The sequence below is a fragment of the Apodemus sylvaticus genome, chromosome 7 (genome assembly GCF_947179515.1).
Source record: "Apodemus sylvaticus chromosome 7, mApoSyl1.1, whole genome shotgun sequence".
NCBI classification, from domain to species: domain Eukaryota; kingdom Metazoa; phylum Chordata; class Mammalia; order Rodentia; family Muridae; genus Apodemus; species Apodemus sylvaticus.
In genome coordinates, this window is record NC_067478.1 from 101,045,500 (window position 1) to 101,069,545 (window position 24,046).

A 24,046-nucleotide genomic window follows, 5' to 3' on the forward strand; every position below is an offset into this window, starting at 1 on the left:
CTTTTCTCCACAACAGTGGGAGGTAATAACTACCTGGAAGACTTCTTTAATTAAAAACGTTGCATAAGAAATGCTAAGTAACACTTCCCTCAAAGATGTCCAACACGTTTCCCACTCATTCCTCCATGCAATTGGCCACATGCACACTTACAAATGACTGGTGTGGGAACAGCAAGAAATAATGAGCTGAGTGGAGCCTGTTCTTAAAATACTGGGCTTCATTTAAAAAAGGCTTTGACAGTGACATTTGAAGATTTGTTCGTGGTTTTATAGGTACCTCATCAACTGTTGTTCTCAGAGGAGACTCCAATGTTACCTACAGACTCAGTTGCTTTCCTGAAGTCAAGGAAAATGACAAATCCACATGAACAGAATTTTACTGACAAATGTAAATCTTGCATTAAATATTTTTAATTTTTACTGAGCTCAGTCGCACATGCTTTTAATCTTAGCACTTGAGATGCAGAAGCAGGTAGATCTTTATGAGTTCGAAGCCAGCCTTGGTCTATGTAGTGAGTTCCAGATAGACAGGGCTAATTCCCTATGTAGAAAGATCCTGATAGATAGATAGATAGATAGATAGATAGATAGATAGATAGATAGATAGATAGATAGATAAACAGACAGATAATTTTATCTTGAATAATATATACTAATAAGTTAATTTTCTAGTTTTAAACTAGTTAATGTGTAATAATTTTGCATTCTTTTTATAAAAATATGTATATGAGAGGCTATACTTGAATGTATGAATATAGGTGGCCACAAAGTCCAGAAAAGGGCACCAAACCCACTAGAGCTAGAATTACAGATGACTGAAAGCCACAAGGTGTAGGTGATGGGAACTGAACTTGGGTCTCTCTCTGTAAGAGCAGTATGTGCTCTTAACTACTGAACCAGCTCTTTTGACTACTGAATAACCAGTCTCCTATACTAACTTCGAAAAGAATAAGTCTGACAAACTAATCTATGTCGGTCTTGTTAAAATAATTAGGAGAGTAGTCTATGCCTTCACTACTATACAAGTATTTGCTATTTAAATGATGGAAATTTGCTACTATTATTATAATCTTATAATCAAGATGTTGAAAAAGAATGTGGGAATTTTAAGCAGACCTTCTGACTTTAATATGAAACGAAAGTCCAAAGGAAACATATCTAAGCTATATAGAAGAAAGATGATAGTAATGCCAAGACCAAACTTGGGTTCATTTTAAAGTCAATTTGGGGTTGGTCAGTTCTTTTTCTTTAGCCCCACTCCCATATGAATGCATGTCAAGGCATGTGGGTGGAAGACATGTTAACTTTTGGGAGCTGATTCCCTCCTTCCCTCTGTACACCCCAGGGACTGAACTCGGGCTGATAAGCTTAGCAGTATCTCCTAAGCCATCTCACTAGGACAAGAATGAACTCCTACCCAGTTTGATATTTCATCAAAAGCACTTCTTACTCGGAACACTGAAGAAATTAGAAGAAAGAAAACTCTAAGTACACAAACAAGGTGTGCAGCACCATGAGAGAAATTGCTTTCTGGTCTTAAGAAATTAAATTGCAGTCTGTGCTCTAAGGAAAATGAGAAAGATAAAATTTTCAAATAAAGACATCTAAGGCCGAGTAGTGGTGGCGCACACCTGTAATCCCAGAACTTGGGAGGCAGAGGCTGGTGGATTTTTGAGTTCGAGACCAGCCTGGTCTACAGAGTGAGTTCCAGGACAGCCAGGGCTACACAAAGAAAGTCTGTCTCGGAAAAAAAAACCAAAAAAAAAAAAAAAGATATCTAAGATTCAACAGTAGTATTAGTACTTATTGAGCAAAAGAGCATATACACTAAGCCTGATATAATAAGCACTTGACATTTCCATGTTCATGCAATTAAACTTCAGGGTAAATCTATGAGGTAAAATATAGTCCTGCTGTCTCCATTTGAGAAGACACAGCATCAGAAACTCTCCCCAAGACAGCACAGACCAAGAGTCAAACAAACTGGCACCAGAACTCACAGTCAAATGCCACGCTGCATTGTTTTAACTGTAGAAATCTTTTAAATATGCACATTTCATAAAAAGCTAATAATCAGAATTCTTACATAGCTAACAAATCTCTAAATGTATTAAACACTTTTTTAACTGTATTAAACACAATATTTTTGTAACAGTTTCATAAGATGCCACAGCTACCAGGGAGAAGACCCCTGTAAAAACAAAAGAAAACAAAAAACCTAAAACCCACACAGTGCAGATGAAAAATATAATTCTAAGACATTTTCAGAGGCTACTTTCATTAGTTTTAAAAGATCAGATGAGGTCAAATAAATATTAATGTAAGGTCATTAGGATGCTATCGTGGTAAAGTGGCCAAGTGGTTAGAGCTAAGGACTACTCATTGTCATGTCTCAAACTGCTGAAGCACATAAGGAAAGTTAAAGGAACAGCTTCTGATTCTCTTCTTCTGTCATCAACTGTTACTGAGTTATTATACACTGTAATACTTATTTTTACAGTAAAAATATGAAACTGAGAAAATTGTATGGAAAACATATGTGAATCATTATTTAAAACTGCAGGCAAATTCATATCTCTGATTGCCTGGAAACTGGTCCTCAGGCCCAAGCCTGCCCCAGCTCTGGCTGGAGCCAGCTCAAGAATGAAAGGGGAGGCAGGGGGGGCCAGCACAGTAGTGTGATGCAGGAATCCAGGCTAAGGCCGTCGTCACCCACAGCTTCCCACCACTGCAACCCACACTTCTGATGACATCTCCTGGCACAGCTTGTGAAGAGCTACACTACGGGGACACACAGAAAATGTTCTTTGAACTCTCTCACAGCCAGTGTTTTTGTTGCTTACCTGAAATCCATGCTTGCCTCTCCACCATGTACTTAATACTTTGGGAGGCATGTCAATAACAGAAACAATGTCTCCCACCTGCAAGAATCAAAATTTTAAGTAAAACATTTTTTGTGATAAATTTTAAGCCAATTATATCTATAATTATGATATGTATTTATAAAAGAGAAAAGTACTATTTTATGCTTTAATAAATTTTAAGAAAACATAGTGACTTTTAAAAATAATTTTGATAGTCTAACCTTTTACCAGAGGGTATGCTACTGAAAGTTAAATAGGACAAAACTGATCCAGTCAACAGATATGGAAACTTTGAAAAACCAGATTCTAGCACAATATGTTTTAAAAGACCTATTTATTGTATAGCATATGAAAAACACTTGTATGTATATATGCAAACTTTGTGTGCAGCAGCTGGTACCTGCAGAGATCAGAAGAGAACAATGAATCCCCTAGAACTGGAACTATGGATGGTTGTGAACCATCATATGGGTTCTAGGAACTGAATCTGGGTCCTTGCAATAGCAACAAGTATTTGTAACCGCTGTGTCATTTCTCCAGCTCCAATACAGCACATTTTGAAAGCCAGGTATCACACCATCACCATTACTTCAGGTAGAACACATTTTCTAATTTATGATGGTTTTGTTTTACCATGGTACAAAGAACAGGCAATCAGTGTAAACTTTGTGTGATGTCCTTTTGTGATGCTGGTAGAAACTGACATTTATGAAATCATGTGGTAAACAACATACACTCTAATCCTAAATGGATGGCAAAGCCAGGATGCTTGCATTACGTATATCAATACATTTCCGAGTCAACAGTACTGTCATTTTACTACGACATCCCTTAAGAAGCTTCTGAATATTGTTTCTGCTGTCACAACAAAGAACAAAGTCGTCTCGAAAAGACAGCATTAACTGCACACACTTTCAACAGTAGTATGTATTTAAACTGATTATCATGTACATACAAACACCACATGGAGTACCTAACATATCTGATTTCACCCCATTGGAAGAAGCTTGAGATGAGTCCACAGTAAATGTTAAAGTCTGATGACTCCACATCAGTAGATGATACTTATACTCCACTAAAAGATCAGATCTCTCATTGTAAAAGGCAAGTGTGTAAGTTAATACAAATGAAAAAAAATCATAAACATGGAACTTTTCAATTACTTATCTAATAGAATCTATATTCTTTACTCAGAAGAAAATGCACATATGGGCAACAATAATTGGACCTAACTCAGTACTACAGAAGAGAACATGGCGTCAGAGAGGGGGAGTGTTAGGGAGGACTACAGAGGAGGCATGGGGAAGGAATGGGTTGGAGTATCTCTGTGGATGTGTGTGAAATTTTCAGTCTTTAGAATAAATAAAAAATATTTTAAAAGTACTAAACTTAAAAAGAAATTAAGTCCTGAAATGATGAAACTATGTTTTTTTTTACTTTCCTATGTTTTTAAATGTTTAATGATTTGATACTTCATAATGAAGCATTTCAACATTAATTTCTATCTATCTATCTATCTATCTATCTATCTATCTATCTATCTATCTATCTATCTATCACTGGAGAAGTTATGTCCTGGAATTGACTACATAGACAGGCTGGCCTCAGACTCAAAGACCTGCCTGTCTGTCTCCCAACTGCTGGGACCAAAAGCATGAGCCACAATGCCTGACATTAAAATTAATGTCTTAACAGATTTATTTAATGACAAATTGTAACTTTTCAGTACGGAACAATTCCAAAGTAAGAATCAAAAGAAAGAAAGGATAATCTTGATGGCTGTGATGAGAGGTTGCATCTGAGAGGGCACTACTGTGGCTATTGCTATATTACATCACTATTACTATTTCATCACTATTACTATTGCATTACTATTTCTATTACTATTTCTATTTCTATTACTATTACTATTACAGTCCATGTGCAGACATCTGTTGTTTTATGTTTACACTCATTTCCAATTCATGTTCAGAAATCTGTCTTTTTATGTTACTTTAATTTCTCAGGTCTCAAATACTCAGTCTTAAAAGTCATGTTTGATAAGAGTCATGGAATGTTTTAATATTTACATTTTATATTTAAGGCCTAACAGCTTGGTTTAAGAACAGTCCTCATTTTATGTTGTAAAATTGTTGCACTGTTGTTTCTTGTATTTGCACAATCAACACACATTTACTGGTCACTTACTGTACCGGGAACATTCATAAATGCAGAGAATAACCATGAAAACCAGACAGACATGCTTCTGCCCTCAGCAAGCTCAAACTCTGCATCTATCCCTATGATAAACACGTTGATTTAGACATTCTACTTCTTTTTTCAATTTTTATTAGCACATGTTTGCTGCACAAACTATTGGGTTTCATTGTATTTTCATACCTGTATACCATGTCCTCTGATCATAATCATCCTCCATTACCTTCTCAAGCTTTTATTTTTTAAATAAAGTGAATTATTAAAACAACTAGAGATACACTAGACAGGCAGAAGGGCCAGAGAACAGTGAGGCCTGCCTGATTCCTTACCTCTAAGGTCAGTTCATCAGGGGCCCGAGCTGTATAGCGCTTGATCACATGGGCAGCACCGACAGCAGGAGTGTTGATGGACGACTCCTCGTGAACTAGAAGATGGTTTCCCTTATTGTCAATCTACAATAAAAATCAAGTGCCATGGAATGTTCAAACACACGGATTTGTCTGTCCACAAATAAAAACTCAATTTAGAGAGATGGTAAGCCCCAAAAGTCTTTAAAAAAAAAAAAACTGTCATTTTTGGGAAGAGCAAGACAGCTTGGCAGGTAAACACTGCAACAAGTCTGATGAGGTAAGTCTGATCCCTTTGGACCCACCTGATGAAAGGAGAGAAGCAACTTCTAAAAGTTGTCTTCTAACATCTACTCAGGCTCTGTAGCACATGTATGCACCATCCCCAAAAGTAGCAAAACCCTTTAAAACCCTATCACTTATTAGGTAGCTAATATAGGGCAGTAAGTGTGCTGTGCATATAATGCATTTGATTTAATTTAACTCTCATAATCCCAAAATGTACTATCATTACCTTAACCTAAAGGTAAAGATGACAACCTAGAGAAAATCATGTAATTTAAGAGAAATTTAATTACTTTTCTAAGATCACTCAAGCAATAATGGCCAAGTCACAGTCTTAGTGCAGTAGCCCTGGCTCCTCTTACCCTCCTGGCAGTGTCTCAATCTTTACTAGGAAGAAAGAATATATATAATTTTACATACACAAATTAACAACAAATATCCTGAGGTATTCTTAAATTAGTACCTTTAAAGGGGTGTTATTTGTTCATAAATAACTAAAAAAAATATTTTCAATTATTAAACAAATGAAAAAACAAATAGCTTACTAACTATATACATTAACATAATATTGTATAACAAGACAGTAGGCCTCCAGATTTATAAAAGATGATAAAATTATTTTTTGAAAATTAAAGAGAAAGATTTACTATCAAAATTTCAGATAGCACCCTAAAGAGATGACTCAGCATTTAAGAGCAGCTGCTGCTCTTGTAAGAACTGATTGCCAGCCGCACAGGGTGGCTCACACCCTGTGGAACTTCAGGTCCAGGGCAGCTGAAGCCCCTTCTGGCCATTTGGGGCAGCAGGCACACAAAGAGCACACAGACATAAATGCAGGTAAAACACCCATACATGTTCAGATTAAAATTAAAAATATCAGTTATCAATCCTCCTGGAATATGAGTACAATCTTTGTTTCTTTATTTGTGAAACTCATCTATGATCACATTACTAATAAATTCCTTAAGCAAATAATTTTAGAATAAGATATCATCAGAGCTGATCAGACAGATACCTCCATCCAGGTAAGGGCAGGCCCGCAGTTGATCTTGTTGCCAGCGATAGTTGAAAGGCGTGACAGGTAAGCCGTAAGCATCTGAGTAACGGACTGAAAAGAGAGACTCACCATAACCAGAGGGAAGAGCAATTCTGCTTTAGGAAGTCTTACACAGATTGGTTATTTCTAAGAAGGAAAAAAAAAAACCTCTACAGATCCTTAGGCATTTAATAATTACGTCAGGTAGGCATGGTGGCAGACACCTTTAATCCCAACACTCAGGAGGCAGGGGCAGGAGGATCTCTGTGAGGTTAGCTAGAACTGCAAAGTGAGACCCCATCTCAAACACCAAAAAATAACAGCTCTAGAGAACTCATCACCGAAGGTATAGAAGATTACCTCTGAAATGAAGGCACTTTTCACAGAGGACTTCAGCTACTGCCCAAAGTAGGATTTTTAGCTTTTAACACCTCATCATCGAAAGCCATATTCTACGGCTTCTAATTTTACTATTTTCATTTTGTAGTAAAAATACAAAACGTATTTATTAAGAGATACATGTGTGACCTTTCTGCCAGAGTTTCCCTGTGCTTCTCTTTCCTGCCTTTGGCTGTAATCTCCATGCACAGAGCTGTACAGATGTGGGCATAGTCCAGTGATCCTACACCATAGTGTAACTTGACAACCTGAGCAGGATCGATGACACTGGGCCTACACAGCCTGCATTTCCTGGTTCAAAGGCGGTGTGAGGAGCAAGCACTGCTGCCGACACTGCTTCCCTTCCTGGTGCTTTACTCTTCCCGCCACCGCGATGAACTGCATCTCTCTGGGAATGCCAGCCACAGTATTGACTTTCTCCATAAATTCAGTTTTAGTGTTGGTGAGCTTTTACAGTTTTTTGGGTTGGTTGGTTGGTCAGTTGGTTGGTTGGTTAGTTGGTTGGTTTTAGTGTGTGTGTGTGTGTGTTTGTGTGTTGTTTTTATTGTTGTTGCTGCTGCTGTTTTGGTCAGGAAAAAGAAGAGTCACAAATTTGTACCAAATGTGTAGTTCTTGCTGTGCTAAATCTGATCTGGGTGTTTTCTTTTGTTTGTTTGCAACTGGTTTCTAAGAGCAATTGTGAAGAGCATTTGCAAGTTTGGGGTAGGGAAGATGGAAACTGCCTAAGCAGAGCAGAACGCAGAGCAGAACCAGCAGCAGCCGTTCTGGTAGAAGGCTGGAAGGTCTGCATGCAGAGAAGGAAATGTAAACTGAAAGCCCAGCCCAAGAGGCTTCCGGGGGAAGTGGACTTGAAGCCATTCAGATTACATTCTTGCACAGCGTCCAGATGTGTTCTGCCTCTGTCTCAAGAACTCAAGGATGGCTTCAAAAGCAACGTCCTCTTCTGATGGGCAGAGGAAATATCAAGGCAAGTCACCTCTAAGGCTATGTTGTGATTCTTGCTCACTGATCTCATTCAGACCTACAATGTCAGACAGTAATAAGTAGAGAACAAAGAAATTATAAAATGTGGTTTCCCAAGGAGGGCTGTGTGGCTGTGAGCCAGCGGAGTATGAATGACAATGGTCTATAACTGATAACAAATTAGCACCCTTTAAAGAGAAAGGTCCTGATCAGGATGTACAGTAGGAAAGTATCCTGAGGGCAAGATCCCACTCACCAAAGGCACCAACTGTGAAAATGCAAATTATTCAGAAAACAAAGAGCCTAAGCTCAAAATGCTAATGGCGTTTCCTAATATGGAATGCAACTACCTAAGAAGTGTTTCTCCAGAGTCAGCTCAAAGAAGCTGCTAAAGTGTGATCTGACGTGTACAAACCAATGTGAAACCAACCAGGAACTCTCTTCCTTGTTGGCTAACTTTCATAGTGCTGGAAAGTGCAGCACAGCCCTGGGGCAGTGTGAGATTGATGGAGAAAAAGGTATTACTGGCTGTACTCAGGGCTGGTCTTAGCATGAAACAACACCAACATGCCAGGTAAGAAGTGCCCACTAGTTCAAAAGTGATACAACTGTCATGGCATAACTAAGCACTTTTTGATTAGATTTGATTTCTGCACAGGAGAGAATTTCATGTGTGGTAGAGCAATCCTGTTTTAAAAACCCACACATGGCTCAGAAAGTCGCCGGCCCTGGGACAGAATGTGTTATGGCTTTCACCAAATAGCCTTCTAACTATTTATGTGAATACCTGTGGATGAGGGACAGTGCTCTTGACATTGATTACAGAGCTTTGGGATAGGGGGTCAATGCAGACAGTGGTCTAAGTTTTAAGAAGATATATCGGACTGTTCAGCACTAAGGGTGACATATTTATCAAGTACTCCTATCCCATACCCTTGAAGGCTCAGAGAAAAGCTTGGGAGAAGAAACAGACAGTGTCAAAGCTAAAGGAGAGGGAGGAGTGCTACGAAATACTGTCCTCCAGATAGGAAATGGTCACTGCACTCACCACACTAGCTGTGGTTACTTGTACAAGACTCACGCAAAATCAAACTACCCAAAATTCCAGCATAGGTGGGGTAGACAATGTCCAGGCCCCACTCTTTACGGAGAACAACTGCATTTTGTCGATATAGGGGTGGGGGACCATTCTGCTTGGAGGGTGTGGCCAATGGTAGGCTTCCAATGTTCCAGTGGATGGCCACATACTCATGTGCACATAGGCAGCACTTAGAGGGTTCCCAAAAGAAGACAAGGAGGGGCATGTTTTGGAGAGTATGAGGAAGTGAAAAGGGAAAATAAAGGCTATGTATTTATTCTATCCTATGTATTTATTCTATCTATAGTTCTTAGATATATAGAGAAAATTATATGTACATATAGAATTATTATTCTATATAGAATTATTATATATAATATATAATTATATAATATATATAGTTATATATAATATATATAATTATTCTATCTATAGAATCTATAGTATTCTATCTATAAATCTATATATTTATTCTATCCTATACAATATATGCTGAGAAGCCAGAACATGGGATCTCCATGGGAATCCTGCACTCATGGTGTAGAGCGAGCTCAGGAGAAAAGATCTGCCTGCTGTAGGCAGCAGGGCTGGGGAGTAGAGCTGCCTAACTCCTTGGTAACTAAGCTGATCCCATTATCCAGATACTAAGCTACAGGATTTGGCATTTTCTCTGCTGGAGTTTAGTCTTGCTTTGGTTGAGTTTTTGTTTGCTCTGTCCCATTTCTCCTTTGAAATAGGTATGTTACTCTGTGACATCCTATGTTAGAATCATGTCAATTTGAGTTTTGATTTTACAGTTTACAGGGTGTCTCTTTTAAGAGAATGCCATGAGTCTCAGAAAATGAACTGGGTATTTGAAAAAATGTTTCTTTAGAGTTAAGGAAGCAATGTTTTCAGTTTCAAGGGGTCCATTAAACTTTACCATACAAAAGTTTGTGTCTTAGCCATTCTATGGCTATGAACAAATGTTGGTTCTATGAAAAGATATGGGGACTTCACAATTTCGACCAAATGTATTTTTCATAGAGAGAGGACTATGGGGCCAAGGACAGAATATGTTGGCTTGAATATCAACTGTCTGCCATATTCTTCTTTTTTTTTGGATTTGGTTTTTTCAAAACAGGGTTTCTATGTATAGCCCTGACTTTCTTGGAACTCACTCTGTAGACCAGGCTGGCCTCAAACTCAGAAATTCACCTGCCTCTGCCTCCCAGAGTGCTGATATTACAGGCGTATGCCACCACTGCCCATCTTATCTGCCATATTCTAATGTGTCTTAAAACTTGGTTCCCTGATGGTGGTGCTATCTGGAGAGCTTGTGGAACCTTCAGGAGGTGGAGCCTTGCTAATGAAATGGGCCACTGGGGGTTGGCTGAGAGGCTTTCTAACCCAGATCTACTTCCTGCTCACCCTCTGAGTGCAGTGTGACTGGCCAGCCCTTCGGGCTCCTGCCACCTGCCACTCTGCCACTCTGCTATGTCTCCTTGACCTGAGAGCTGCACCTCTAAGGGAAGCCTAAGTAAACCCCTTCTCTCTTAGTCTGCTGCTTTAGGGTATCCTGTTACTGAAGAGTGGCTAAGACACAAACCTTTGTATGGTAAAGTTTAACGGACCCCTTGAAACTGAAATCATCGCTTTCTTTAGCTCTAAGGAGTTTATTATATTAATTTTAAATTATCCTCTTACATCCTGGCTTCTCCTATAACTCCTATGATTAAATACTGTTCTGTCCTGTCCCTATTTTCTACAATTTCAAACATCTTACAACTTCTTAAATCCCTCGGAGGGGCTATATGCTTATGATGTGGTATCCCAGCTCCTGAATCCGCCGAAGCTCTCTCTCCTTCATGTACTAGTTCAATTATTCAGGTCTGCTGTCATTAATACACATGATATTTTATTTCCAAGATCTGATTATTTTATTTGACAAACCTCTACTCTTGTTTCGCAGACTGACTCTCCCTCAGCTGTGAACCGTCTTGCTTTCAGAGACCCCTACCCCCACCGCCCACAGGTGCTCTGTTTACTCAGTGTTCCTTGTAAGACTTCTTTATCCTGCTCTACAATCAGCCTCTACAAGGGTTATGGCTATATTTTGTTTTCCCATTAAATTTTACTCATAATTTCTTATTCTAACTGTATTTTTATTATCGACATGATAAAGGATTTCTTCCTTATAGAAGTGGTTAAAGTTGTTTCACATTTTTAGACATGAAGTGAAAGTGTGCACACAGACGCAGCCCACACCACAGCCAGCCCAGGAGCACTGCACCAGCACAGAGCGCACGAGCAACACACACTTCTTGTCTCTTTGGTGTTCACTTTTTCAGATTCCCTGGAAGACTGATCTGCTAGTGCACACATACATAATAATACATAATGTTGGCTATGTATTATCATCATCATAGGCTTCCAAGCCTTACAAAATAGTCACTGATGCTTGTCTATTTCTGAACATCCTAAGAAGTCTCCCTCCTGAAATAAGCAATCTCGGGAAAGATTCTAGGTGCTCTTGTATTCCACCCTGGCAAAAACTTAGCTAACCCACATGTGTTCTTACTTCTGCAGGGTTCTAAGTGGTTACCTCAGGACTGTCCTTCAGGATGTCAGAGCGGGGAAGCTCTGAGAGCTGCGAGAACCTGCGGTCATAAATGCAGAGATGAAGATGTTTGTCGAGTACCCGAAAATCTTCATAGCTTCTTTTAACAATCCAACTCTTGCCCTTTGAGTGGAGAACAAAGTTCCAATAAATTCATTTTTCTTCAAAATGCTTAAGAATCATGCTTTAATTCTCTAATGGTATCTTATTTATGAAATTTTATATTTCCTAATAAGAAGTTTCTATTTACTTAAAGATGATAATCAGTTCAGTTCTAAACACTCTGGTAAATTACATTATAATAAAGGATAAATACTTTAACTATATGGTGGAACTCTCCATTTGACCTCTCCCTGCTCTTCTCCAAAGTCTACTGCTACACACTGAAAATAACTGCCAGCTGTTCAGACAGCATGCAACTCTAAGTCTACAGAAAAGACCACTGCATAACTTCAAACAACAGAATATTTCCTGAAGTCAAAGAAAAATGAAATTAATTTATTGGTTAGTTAACATGGTAGAAGAAGCAGGGGGTCCCTAAGGTGTAAGAGAAAGGAGAGGAGGAAGTAGCCATCCGGGAGTGTCCGAATCCACCTATGTGTACACAGGCTGGTGAGTACCCCACCCCAGTGGGGAAGGGGGAAATGACCTCCTCCCTCCTGCAGCCCCCTCCTTCTTCCTCCCTTCTCATCCCAAACTAGCAGTTTTCATGAATGCCTACAAGTTTGGAGCATCTAATCAGAATATATTAGAAAGAAACAGAAAGTCTTCAACATCCAAGGCTCTTAGATTTTTGGATAACAGTGTGCTAGAAGCCAGCTGGCAAAATAAAATGCTTCCTGGTAAGAAAAGCCTTAGGGCTCCAGTTTTGTGGACTAGAAATTCTGCTACATTATCACCAATACCTTCTATGACCAAGACTAGAGAATAAACTCAAAATCAAAGCTACTACACTACATTTCTGATGAGGCATTAAATTCAGAAGAGACAAAGAACTCAACTTAACTGCTGTGTAATAATAATTTGGCTTAAAATGGGCAGTATCTCTAAATAAACAATTTTCAAAAGTATTTGGTTCAAAAGAACCAAGAAGTAAGTGAAAAATTTATCAATATCATCAATTGTGAGTGAAATGCAAATTAAATCCACAAAGAGGCATCACCCCACTCAGGTTAGAATGCTTAGCAGGCTAAAAGTGAAAAATACTGTAGAAAACACAAGAAAAGGAAATCTTTGCATGCTACTGGTTGGAATATAAATTAGTCTGGTTATTATGGAAAACAGTATGGAAGTTCCTCAACTTAAAAAAAGTTATCATATGATTCAGCAACCCCAAGACAGGGTATACATCTTAAGTAACTGACATCAATATGTCAAAGAAATACCTATATTCCTGTTTAAAGACCAATGTAAAAAAAATAACCTTAATGTCCATGTGTGGATAAGCACCATTACATTCCATTACATCATACACAGACACAATGGAATAGTAGTCAACCTTAAAAGAAAAGGCATCCGTAACCAGGATGCTATTGGCAGTCGAATGGCAGTTAACAGAGGCCCAAGATGGATGTATAGAAAGAAATCAGGAAGTCCTGAGGAGGAGGGAAGAGTTGTAATCAGACAGGAGGAACACATACTAAGTACTGAAGTGAAAATCACAAACTAAGAATGGAGTTATGAAAATACGGTTAACCTAGTAGCTTTGGAATGTCTTCCTATGCAGATATCTAAACTGTATCTTTAAAAAGAACTTTAAAACACACTTTGGGTTTTGTAATTATTCAGCCAATTTAAGTTCATTCTAATGTAGTATTACCAAGCTCCCATGATTATAAAAATCCCTAAAAAAATAACCTTGATTCTTTTAAAATTGAAAACTATTCCATTGTGTGAGATATATAATGAAATTGTAATGAGCATTTTACACTTACCTATCCCTACACAAACAAACAAACAAACAAACAAACACACACACACACACTTACACACTTTTTTTTTTAACTGACAGAAATGCTAGGGAGGGATTGGAAAGATGACTCAGCAATTGAAAGAACTGGTTGCTCTTCCAGACGGCCTGGATTCAGTTCCCAGCATCCTCATGACGGCTCACAACTGTCTGTTTCTCTAGTTTCAAAGCTGCAAATGTTGTCTTACATATGTACACACATGCAAAACATACACAAAATAAATAAAATTAAAAGGAAAAATGCAAGGTGAAAACAGATTAGTCTACTGTTGCAGTTGGATACTTGAACAGTATGTGTACCCCCAGTGGACAGATCTAGCAGGTAGCTGACTCAGTCACCGGCATATAAATGGTTACATAGACTACTTACAAGCAGACTACATGTGCTTCTCAGATTCACCAAACTTTTAATGCACATTCTGGGGTTTAGCAGGCTAAAAGTGAAAAATACTGCAGAAGACACGAGAAAGAGGTTTAAGAGGACAGTGAACACACGTTTGCTCTCGGACCATTAAACACACTATTCTAGGTATAAAAAGATAGGGACTGTTTAAAGTTTGCTCTTGGTCATTATGAACACATGTCTATAACTGAAACCCAGGAATTAGAAAAAAGAAAGCCAATTCTTTGGAAAAAATCAATAAAATTGATGAGATTCTAGTTATTTTAATTGAAATGGAGTGGTGGCGAAAGGAAACAAACTACTAATACAAGAAATAAATTAGGAACACATCACTAGAGATGACAGACAAGAAAAGAGAAATACGAGCAATTGGGAATCTATCAAACTCACATACAAAGAAAATATACAATTTGAGTAGGTGTATAGATATTTAAGTAGCTGAGTCAATAATTAATAGGTTCCAAAAAATCATCCACTAATAAATTCAATAAATTTTACCAAATACCTAAGGCAGAAATTATACTACCAACGTATCTAGAATCTGACCCAGAAACCAAAAAGAGAGAGGACCATACCTAACTCAGCCTGCAAGGCCATTAGCTTTCTTGCAAAACCAGACAAAAGCTTGTTATCGAAAACACACAGAAAATTCCTACAACAGAAAAAGAACAGCCTAATTTAACCAGTAGGAAAGAGACTTAACAGATATCTCACCAAAAAGATACAGATAATAAAACGCATGTGAGACTTGCTGAGCCCCCTGCATCATTACGGAACCGAACATGCAAACAAAGCCTTTATTGGGATGGTCCAAATCCAAAGCTCCAGCAACATCCAACACAGGCAAGGCACGGAGCAGCAGGGATTCTTATCCACTGCTGGGAGGGATACAAAATATTACAGTCACTCTGGGAAAATCTGACAATTTTCTCATAAAGCTGAACATACTCTTAGCATGCAAGCCAGCCTCATTCCTTTTGCGTTTACACACATGAACTGAAAATTTGTGTCCACAAAAATTCTTTCAATGGATGTTCATAGCAACTTTACTCATAATCTTCTAAACATGCGAGCACCTGAGGTGCCCCCTTCAACAGTGCGAGGACAGAGGGCAGTCAGGGCAGGCACGCAAAGGAGCTGGGTTCAGTGCTCAACAGAAACAAGCACTCAAGCCACAGAAAGGATGGAAGAAGCTCCCACGCACACAAGCAGTGACAATACTCAATCCATATGGGCAAACTCCTTCCAAGTATCTTTATGAGAGTCAATGAATCATAACTTCTTTACCTTTAAAAACATTTGTTTTATGTGTGCAGGTGCTTTGCCTGCACCTCTGCCAATGCACCACATGAGTGCCTGACACTGTGGAAACCTGAACACCCTGTCAATGCTCCACATGAGTGCCTGACACTGTGGAAACCTGAACACCTCTGTCAATGCTCCACATGAGTGCCTGACACTGTGGAAACCTGAAGAAAGCACTGGATTCCTTGAAACTAACGTTCCAGAGGAGCCACTGGGTACTGAGTACTGGGAACTGAGTTGAACTTGGTCCTCTGAAAAGCAACCCATGCTGTTACCCACCAAAGCCCCTCCAACCCCAAATCATACCATGCATTTAAATACTAACTCATATACTGTAGGAGAAAATGCTCCCATCAGATGTGCAACAGTTTTAATTATTGAAATGTATATATTTGCCTTTTCCAGAATCAATGTGAATTGTGACTATGTCAAATATAAAGATATAGATCTCCTTGGACACAGAGAAGTTTTAAAGGCTTATTAGCAAATGAAGACATGTGAGGAAGATCCAACTATGACATTCTAGAGATGATATAGCTCTGAAGACAATAAAAAAGGCCAGTGGTTGTGAAGGGTTTCTGAGAGGAAGGTACAAATGACCACATGAATTTTAGGGCAGTATCAGTCTTATTTTTATAATACTACAATGATGGATATGTCATTAAATTTTCATCCAAGCCCATGTGACAGAGTGCTCAGAGCAAAGCCCTCTGTAGTCTACTGGCTTTAGGTGACATTGATATGTTATATAGATTCATCAGCTCTTAACTGCATGACTGTGGACTTCTTTCAAATGCCTTTTAAAAATATTCCTGTGCAAACAAAAGATAGTTTCATTTCTGAAATCTGAACTGCATGTAACATAATTTGAAGTTCACCTAAATATGTTCTAATTTACTGCACAAAATTCTTAAATTAAATGTTGAGCAGACATAAGACAATAACTTTATGGCTTTGTTCCCTAGATTTGTAACCTTCCTATTTCTGAGAAATATAAATAAAATAATTGGAATACTTTAGTTTAATACAAAGCTACAATACAATACAAAAGCAAAGCAAAATTACTGTTAACAATTTTAACTTGCTACTAATTTCTTATTTAGTTATCACTAACAAATAATTACTACCATTCAGTGATGCCAAAAATCAGTAATTCTACAGAAGAATTTTTCCTGAGGAAAAAAAGGAAATATCTGCTATCCTTTCTGAAAATACTCATTGCCCATGTTTTTGGGATTATTTTATTATAGGAAAGTTAATCTGAAAATACAACCTAAATCATAGGCTGGACTATTCTCAATACAGAACCTGACCCAATTACTTAACACCTGGGAGCAATAGTTTACTCATCTATGAAATGGAATACCAACACCTCCATGTCACAGAAGCTGTACAAAGTTTAAAAGGGAAGGCTGCCCATCTGCCCGTGTGGTCTGCTCACACACAGATGCTCTCCAAATGTTAACACTCAATCCACTGTGGTCGGGACAGTGCTTGCTGAATGCACTGAGCTGAGCGGAGATAGTTAATGCACTTCTGTGGTGGAATGTCAGGCATGGGAACAGAGTACAAAAGATATTTTGAGACAGGGAGGCATTCCCTTGTAACCAGCTGTCTGCTCCATGACCATGACACAAAAGAACCCTGAGATTACTGTAATACTTATACTTAATCTTCAGAAAAGATAAACCAATAAATCTAAATTTTAGTTTCAGTGAAAATGTAGTATTTTTTTAAGCAGTAAATGCTCTTTTTAAATATTTTTTTAACAAACAAAAAAGTTGGTTTAATATCAACTTCATATAACATAGTAATAATAATAGGTACTCCCTTAGGGCATATGACAGATTCTGGACCCATAATGGTGTCAGGTTGGGCTATAGCTCAGGGAACTGCAGTCAAATTCAAATTCAACCAGCCTGAAATATTCAGATTATTATTAACCAATGAGTATATCTTTGTCAGAATGGTCTGATTATAAATCTCAGGGATCACAGAAAAATAACTATTTTTCTGGACAATGAAAAATGCATGACACAATTTTTTGGTAGTTTATAAGAGATCTTTATTTTTTAATTTATTTTCTATATTCTTTGCTTACATTCCAAAAGCTTTCCTCTTTCCCAGTTCCCCCCTCCCCATATGTCCCATAAGTCCTCTTCTCTCCATCCATTCTCCTATCTTTCCCCCTCCCTTTTCTCTGTCCTGGTACTCCCCTACAATGCTGAATCAAGCCTTTCCAGGATTAGGGCCCTCTTCTTCCTTCTTCATGGGAATGCAATAAGGACACATGCTCCACTATGTTCATAGCAGCCTTATTTATAAAAGCCAGAAGCTAGAAAGAACCCAGATATCCCTCAATGGAGGATTGGATACAGAAAATGTGGTATATATACATAATGGAATACTATTCAGCAATTAAAAACAATGAATTCATGAATTTTTTAGGCAAATGGATAGAACTGGAAAATATCATCCTAAGCGAGGTAACACAATCACAAAAGAATACACATGGAATGCAATCATTGATAAGTGGATACTAATTAGCCCTGAAGCTCTGAATACTGAAGATACAAATTTTAATATTTTTTAAGATTTATTTATTTTAGGTATGTGAGTACACTGCTGCTCTCTTCAGACATACCAGAAGAGAGCATTGAATCCAATCACAGATGGTTGTGAGCCACCATGAGGTTGCTAACAACTGAACTCAGGACCTCTGGAAGAGTAATCAGTGCTCTTAACCGCTGAGCCAGCTCTCCAGAGAGCCCCCAAGTATCTTCTGATAAGGAATATTAATGCCCTGGGAAGGAGAGATGGCTCAGCAGTTAAGAATACTTACTGCCCCTCCCCACGACTGGAATTTGACTCCCAGCACCCACATGGCAGTTGTGAATTGCTTGTAACTGCACTTTCAGGAAATCCCATACCTTCTGGCCTCTGTGTGCACCCCTTATGGGCATGTTATGCCCATAAATTCATGCCAGCACACATGCATACACAGAAATAAGCACCTCACCAAACAAAGTTGAAATAACCTATATCCTATCAGACCACATGGATTAAAGCTGGATATCCACAACAGAAACAACAGAAAGCCTACAAACTCATGGAAACTGAACAACTCCCTACTGCACTACTTCAGGGTCAAAGCAGAAATAAAGAAAGAAATTAGAGACTTTCTAGAATTCAATGAAAGTGATTGTACAATATACCCAAACTTATGGGACACAATGAAAGCAGTGCTAAGGAAAGTTCACAGCACTAAACGCCTTCATAAAGAAACTAGAGAGATCTCTTACAAGCAATTGAACAGCACGCCTGAAACCTCTACAACAAACAGAAGCAAGTATATCCAAGAGGAGTAGACAGCAGGAAATGATCAAACTCAAGACTGAAAGAAATAAAATAGAAATACAAAGATCAATATAAAATATTAATAAAACAAAAATGTGTTTCTTTGAAAAAAACAACACAAAATTGACAAACCCTTATCCAAACTAAGTCTGGGAAAGAATATCGAAATTAACAGAAATGGGTACATCAGGGAAATCCAAAGAATCATTAGTTCATACTTCAAAAACCTGTACTCAACAAAATTAGAAGACCCAAAAGAAATGGACACGTTTTTCAACAGATAGCATTCACCGAAGTTAAGGCAAGATCAGAGAAACACTTTAAATAGACATATAATGCCCCTAGAAAATAGAAACAGTCGTTAGAATCTTCTAACCAGCTCTTCCCTTGCTGCTGCCATGCCATCCAGACTGAGGAAGACCTCGAAACCCCAGGGTGGTGTGAGCCATGGCCTCAGTGGCATAGGTAAGCACTGCAAGTACCCAGGAGGCTGCAGGAATGCTGAAGGCGTGCATCACCACAGGATCAGTGTCAACAAATACCATCCAGGCTACTCTGGGAATGTTGGCATGAGGCATTACCACTTAAAGAGGAACCAGAGCTTCTGTCCACTGTCAACCTAGATGGACTGCAGACACTGGTCAGCAAGCAGACAGGTCAATGTAGCAATAAAAAAAAAAAAAAAATCCAAGCCTGGAGCTGCTCTGCTGCTCCCATCATTAATATTGTATGATCAGGCTACTACAAAGTTCTGGGGAAGGGAAAGCTCCCAAGCGACCTGTCATCATGAAGGCCAAATTCTTCAGCAGAAGAGCTGAAGAGAAGATTCAGGGTGGGAGAGGTGCCTGGGTCCTGCTGGCTTGAAGTCACCCAGTGGGATTAATTAAAGGCCAACATTTTTTTAAAAAAGGCTTCTAACCACAGAAAGTCCAAGGCCAAATGGTTTCAATGCAGAATCCTACTAGACTTTCAAAGAAGTCCTAATACTAATAATACTGCTCAAATTACTCCACAAAATAGAAACAGAAAGAACGCTGCAAAATTCATCTTATGAGGCCACAGTCATCCTGATGCCCAAACCTAACAAAGACTCAACAAAGAAAAAATTTCCTTTCAGTCCACAGACCAATTTTCTTCATGAAAATTAATGCAAAAATACTCAAAACCAAATCCAAGAACATATCAAAAAGATCATCCATCATGATCTAGTAGGCTTCATCCCAGAGATGCAGTAAGATATAAAAATTTGCCAATGTGGCCAGTCAGTGGTGGCACATGCCTTCAATCCCAGCACTTGGGAAGTGGAGGCAGGCAGATTTCTGAGTTTGAGGCCAGCCTGGTCTACAGAGTGAGTTCACGGACTAAGGCTACACAGAGAAACCCTGTCTTGAAAAACAAAACCAAAACCAAAAAAAGCCAATGTAATCTACTAAATAAATAAACGGAAAGAAAAAACCACAAGTGATCATCTCATTAAATGCTGAAAAAGCCCTTGACAAAATCCAACACTCCTTCATGATAAAAGTCTTAGACAGATCAGGTTACAAGGGATACACCTAGACATAATAAAGGAAATTTACAGCAAACCAACAGCTAACATCAAATTAAATGGAGGGAAACTCAAAGCAATTCCACTAAAATCAGGAACAAGGCTATCCTCTCTTTTTCTCTCCATATCTACTCAATATAGTACTTGAAGTTTTAGCTAGAGCAAAAAGACAACTAAAGGAGCTAAGGGGATACAAACTGGAAAGGAAGAAGACAATGTATCACTATTTGCAGATGATATGATAGTATCATATCATTAAGCAACCCCAAAACTTCTATCAGGGAACTATTACAGCTGATCAACATCTTCAGTGAAGTGGCTGGATACGAGATCGACTCCAAAAAAAAAAAAAAAATTCAGTAGCGTTCCTATATACAAATGACAAACAGGTTGAGAAAGAAATGGTGAAACAACACCTTTCACAACAGCCACAAATAATATAAAATATTTTGGGGTAACTCTAACCAAGCAAGTGAAAGACCTATATGATAAAAATCTTCACAGCTTTGAAGAAGGAAATTAGAGAAGACATTAGAAGATGAAAAAGAAATGTCCCATACTCACAGTAAATATGGCCATCCTACTAAAAGCAATCTACAGATTCAATGTAATCTCCATCAAAAATTCTAACACAATTCTTTATAGACCTTGAAAGAACACTACTCAACTTATATGGAAAAAAAAAATCAAGGATAGGCAAAACAATTCTGGACAATAAAAGAACTTCTGGATGTATTACCATGCCTGATTTCAAGCTGTACTACAGAGCTGTGCTAATAAAAACCACGTGGAGTTAGCATAAATACAGACAGGTTCATCAATAGAATTGAATCAAAGACCCAGGGGTAAATCTGCACAGTGATGGACATATGAATTTTGATTTAAAGAAACCAAAATTATTCAATGGAAATGAGAAAGTGTCTTTAGCAAATGGTGCTGGTCTAACTGGATACCAGTATGTAGAATAATAAATCCATATCTATGTTCTCGCATAAAATTCAAGTCCATGTGGCATAAAGACCTCAACAAAAAAAAAAAAAAAAAAAAAAACCAGATACGCTGAATATGACAGACAAGAGAGTGAGGAATAGCCTTAAACACATTGGCACAGGAGACAGCTTCCTGAACAGAACACAAATAGTGTAGGCACTAAGATCAACAATTAATAAATGGGACCTCATGAAACCAAAAAGCTTCTGCAAAGCAAAAAACACCATCAATAGGACAAAACTGCAGCCCATGGAATGGAAAAAGATTTTCACCAACCCCACATCTGACAGAGGGCAAATATCCAAAATAAATAAAGAACTGAAGAAACTAGACATTACAAAATAAATAATCCAATTTAAAAAGAATGAAATACAGACCTAAACAAAGAATTCTCAACAGAAGAATATCAAATGGCTAAGAAACACTTAAAGAAGTGTTCAGTATCCTTAGTCATCAGAGAAATGCAAATCAAAATGACTTTGAGAGTCCACCTTACACCTGTTAGAATGGCTAAGTTCAAAAACAGCTCATGCTGGTGAGGCTCTAGATCCAGGGGAATATGCCTCCACTGCTAGAGGGAGTTCAAACCTGTACTGTACTCTGGAAATTAACATGGTGGTTTCTAAGAAAACTGGGAATTACTCTACCTCAAGACCCAGCTTACACCACTCCTGAGAGTATACACGAAGTACACCCCATCCTATCATAAAGACACCTGCTCAACTATGTTCGTAGCAGCTTTATTCATGATATCCAGAAACTAGAAACAACCTAGATGTTCCTCAACTGAAGAATGGATAAAGAAAATATGGTAATTTACCAAAAGGAGCATACTCAGCTGTTAAAAACAATATCATAAAATTTGCAGGCAAATGGATGGAACTAGGAAAAAAATCATCCTGAGTGAGGTAACCCAGACCCAGAAAGACAAACATGGGATATATTCACTTGAAAGTCTATATTAGCTACAAACTAAAACATATTCGGGCTATGTTCCATGAACCTAAAGAGAACAAGTAACAAGGAGAGCTTCAGAAAGGATGCAAGGATCTCCCTAGGAAGGAGAAGTAAATAGATTTCAGAAATGGACTGGGAATGAATAGGCTTGGGAACAGGAAGGATCAGGTGAGAGAGGAGAATGCTGGGAGAAACTACTGGAAATGGGAGGTGAGCTGAAAACCTAGTGTAATGGAAACTCTACAGAACGTACTAGAATAACCCCAGCAGAGACTTGGTGATGAGGACACAAGGCCTGAACCAGCTATCTACTTTAACCCGGCAAGGTGTCAAGTGGAGGGACTAGAACACTAACACAGTCACCAAGTCTCTGACCTAAAGACTGTCCTATCAGAAAAGTCTTCTAGGACAAGAGCCTAGCAGAATCTTCATCAAAGAGAACAAAGAGACTTCATGGAGCAGATGCAGAATCCCATAACCAAACATGAGACAGAGCTTAGGAAGTTCTGTAGGAGGAGAAGGAAGGACCGAAGGAGCCAGAAGGTTCAGGGACACCATGAAAACAGGGCCCACAGAATCAAGTGACCAGGACTCAAGAGGGGCAAGGGGGCGTTTACAGAGATCAGGGAGCCTGTATGGGTCTGACCTAGGTCCTCTGCATATTTTATTAAGTCTGAATAGCTTGGTGTACTTGTGGGAATCCTAAAAAAAGGCAGATGGGGCTGTTCTGATTCTATAGCCTACTTGAAGGACCCTTTTCCTCCTACTGGATTGACCCATCCATCTTTGATGCAATGGCATGTGCCTGGTCTCATTGTAGGTTGCTATGCCTGGTCGTTTGGTTGATGTCTCTGGGAGGCCTGCTCTTTTCTGTGTAGAGATCCAGGGTAGATATGAGAGAAAAAGAAGGTTGGGGAAAGAGATTGGGAGGAGGGGAGAGAGAGGAAACTGTAGTCCAGATGCAATATATGAGAGAATTAAAAAAACATGAAAATAGATGATAAACAATTAAACAGAATTGTTAGTATCATGACTCTAAAGCAATAGAATCATAAAATATTAGATATTTTATTAAATACAATTACCCTTCAACCAAGGAAATTATACTTTAAAAGAGACAAAACAGGATTTCCATGAGGAAATATTAAATTTCCACTTTAAAACTGATACTGACTTGCTAAGGAATGTAGTAACAGTACAACAAAAGCCTTTAACACTACACAGCTTTTGCAAATACTTGCAAACACTTCATTCCCTAGAAAGGGACTATCTATAATTGATGACTTTGTTCACGAAATATTGACCTTTTAAAAGTTATTCAACTTTCAACATAGTAAAGTTTTCTTTGCATTTTCCCTAAATATTTTCCAAGTTTATTATTCATTTTTACAAACTTTAAACTTTAAAATAAGTCAAATTTGGGGTTTTTCTTAATAAATGCAAGAAACAGACAAAAAAGGATCATCATTTTCAGAAGATGCCCCATACAATATATCCACAGCAATATACAAAGACACAAAGACATAATGTTTCTTCTTCCAAGGTAGCTGATGTGTTTGTTCACAAAAGATAAGGATAGAATGAAGAGATTTGAGAAGGAAGATCTTAGACATATATTAGTTAATAAAAGGAAATGAGGAATCAGAGGATCAACAACCTAGTCTCCATAGCCTCTGGAAGTACTCCTATGGTTAATACTCAGCAGACAGTCACCTTATCCGCTAAATTAGATTTGTTTGACTGGTATCT

The 24,046-nt window shown here is 38.3% G+C and overlaps 1 protein-coding gene and 1 pseudogene across 1 annotated transcript in view; one reads left to right on the plus strand and one right to left on the minus strand.

Annotated features, from left to right (window-relative positions):
- The window catches only part of Arhgap32 (Rho GTPase activating protein 32), a 237,638-nt gene that overhangs the window by 71,098 nt on the left and 142,494 nt on the right, over positions 1–24,046 (minus strand). Inside the window, exons 7-10 of the mRNA XM_052188752.1 lie at positions 11,753–11,890; positions 6,708–6,800; positions 5,390–5,512; positions 2,844–2,921 (exon numbers count right to left, since the gene is read on the minus strand). Of these exons, the coding sequence (XP_052044712.1) occupies positions 2,844–2,921; positions 5,390–5,512; positions 6,708–6,800; positions 11,753–11,890 (432 nt within the window). The remainder of the gene's footprint in view (positions 1–2,843; positions 2,922–5,389; positions 5,513–6,707; positions 6,801–11,752; positions 11,891–24,046) is intronic.
- LOC127689270 (60S ribosomal protein L27a-like) lies at positions 19,200–19,665 on the plus strand (annotated as a pseudogene).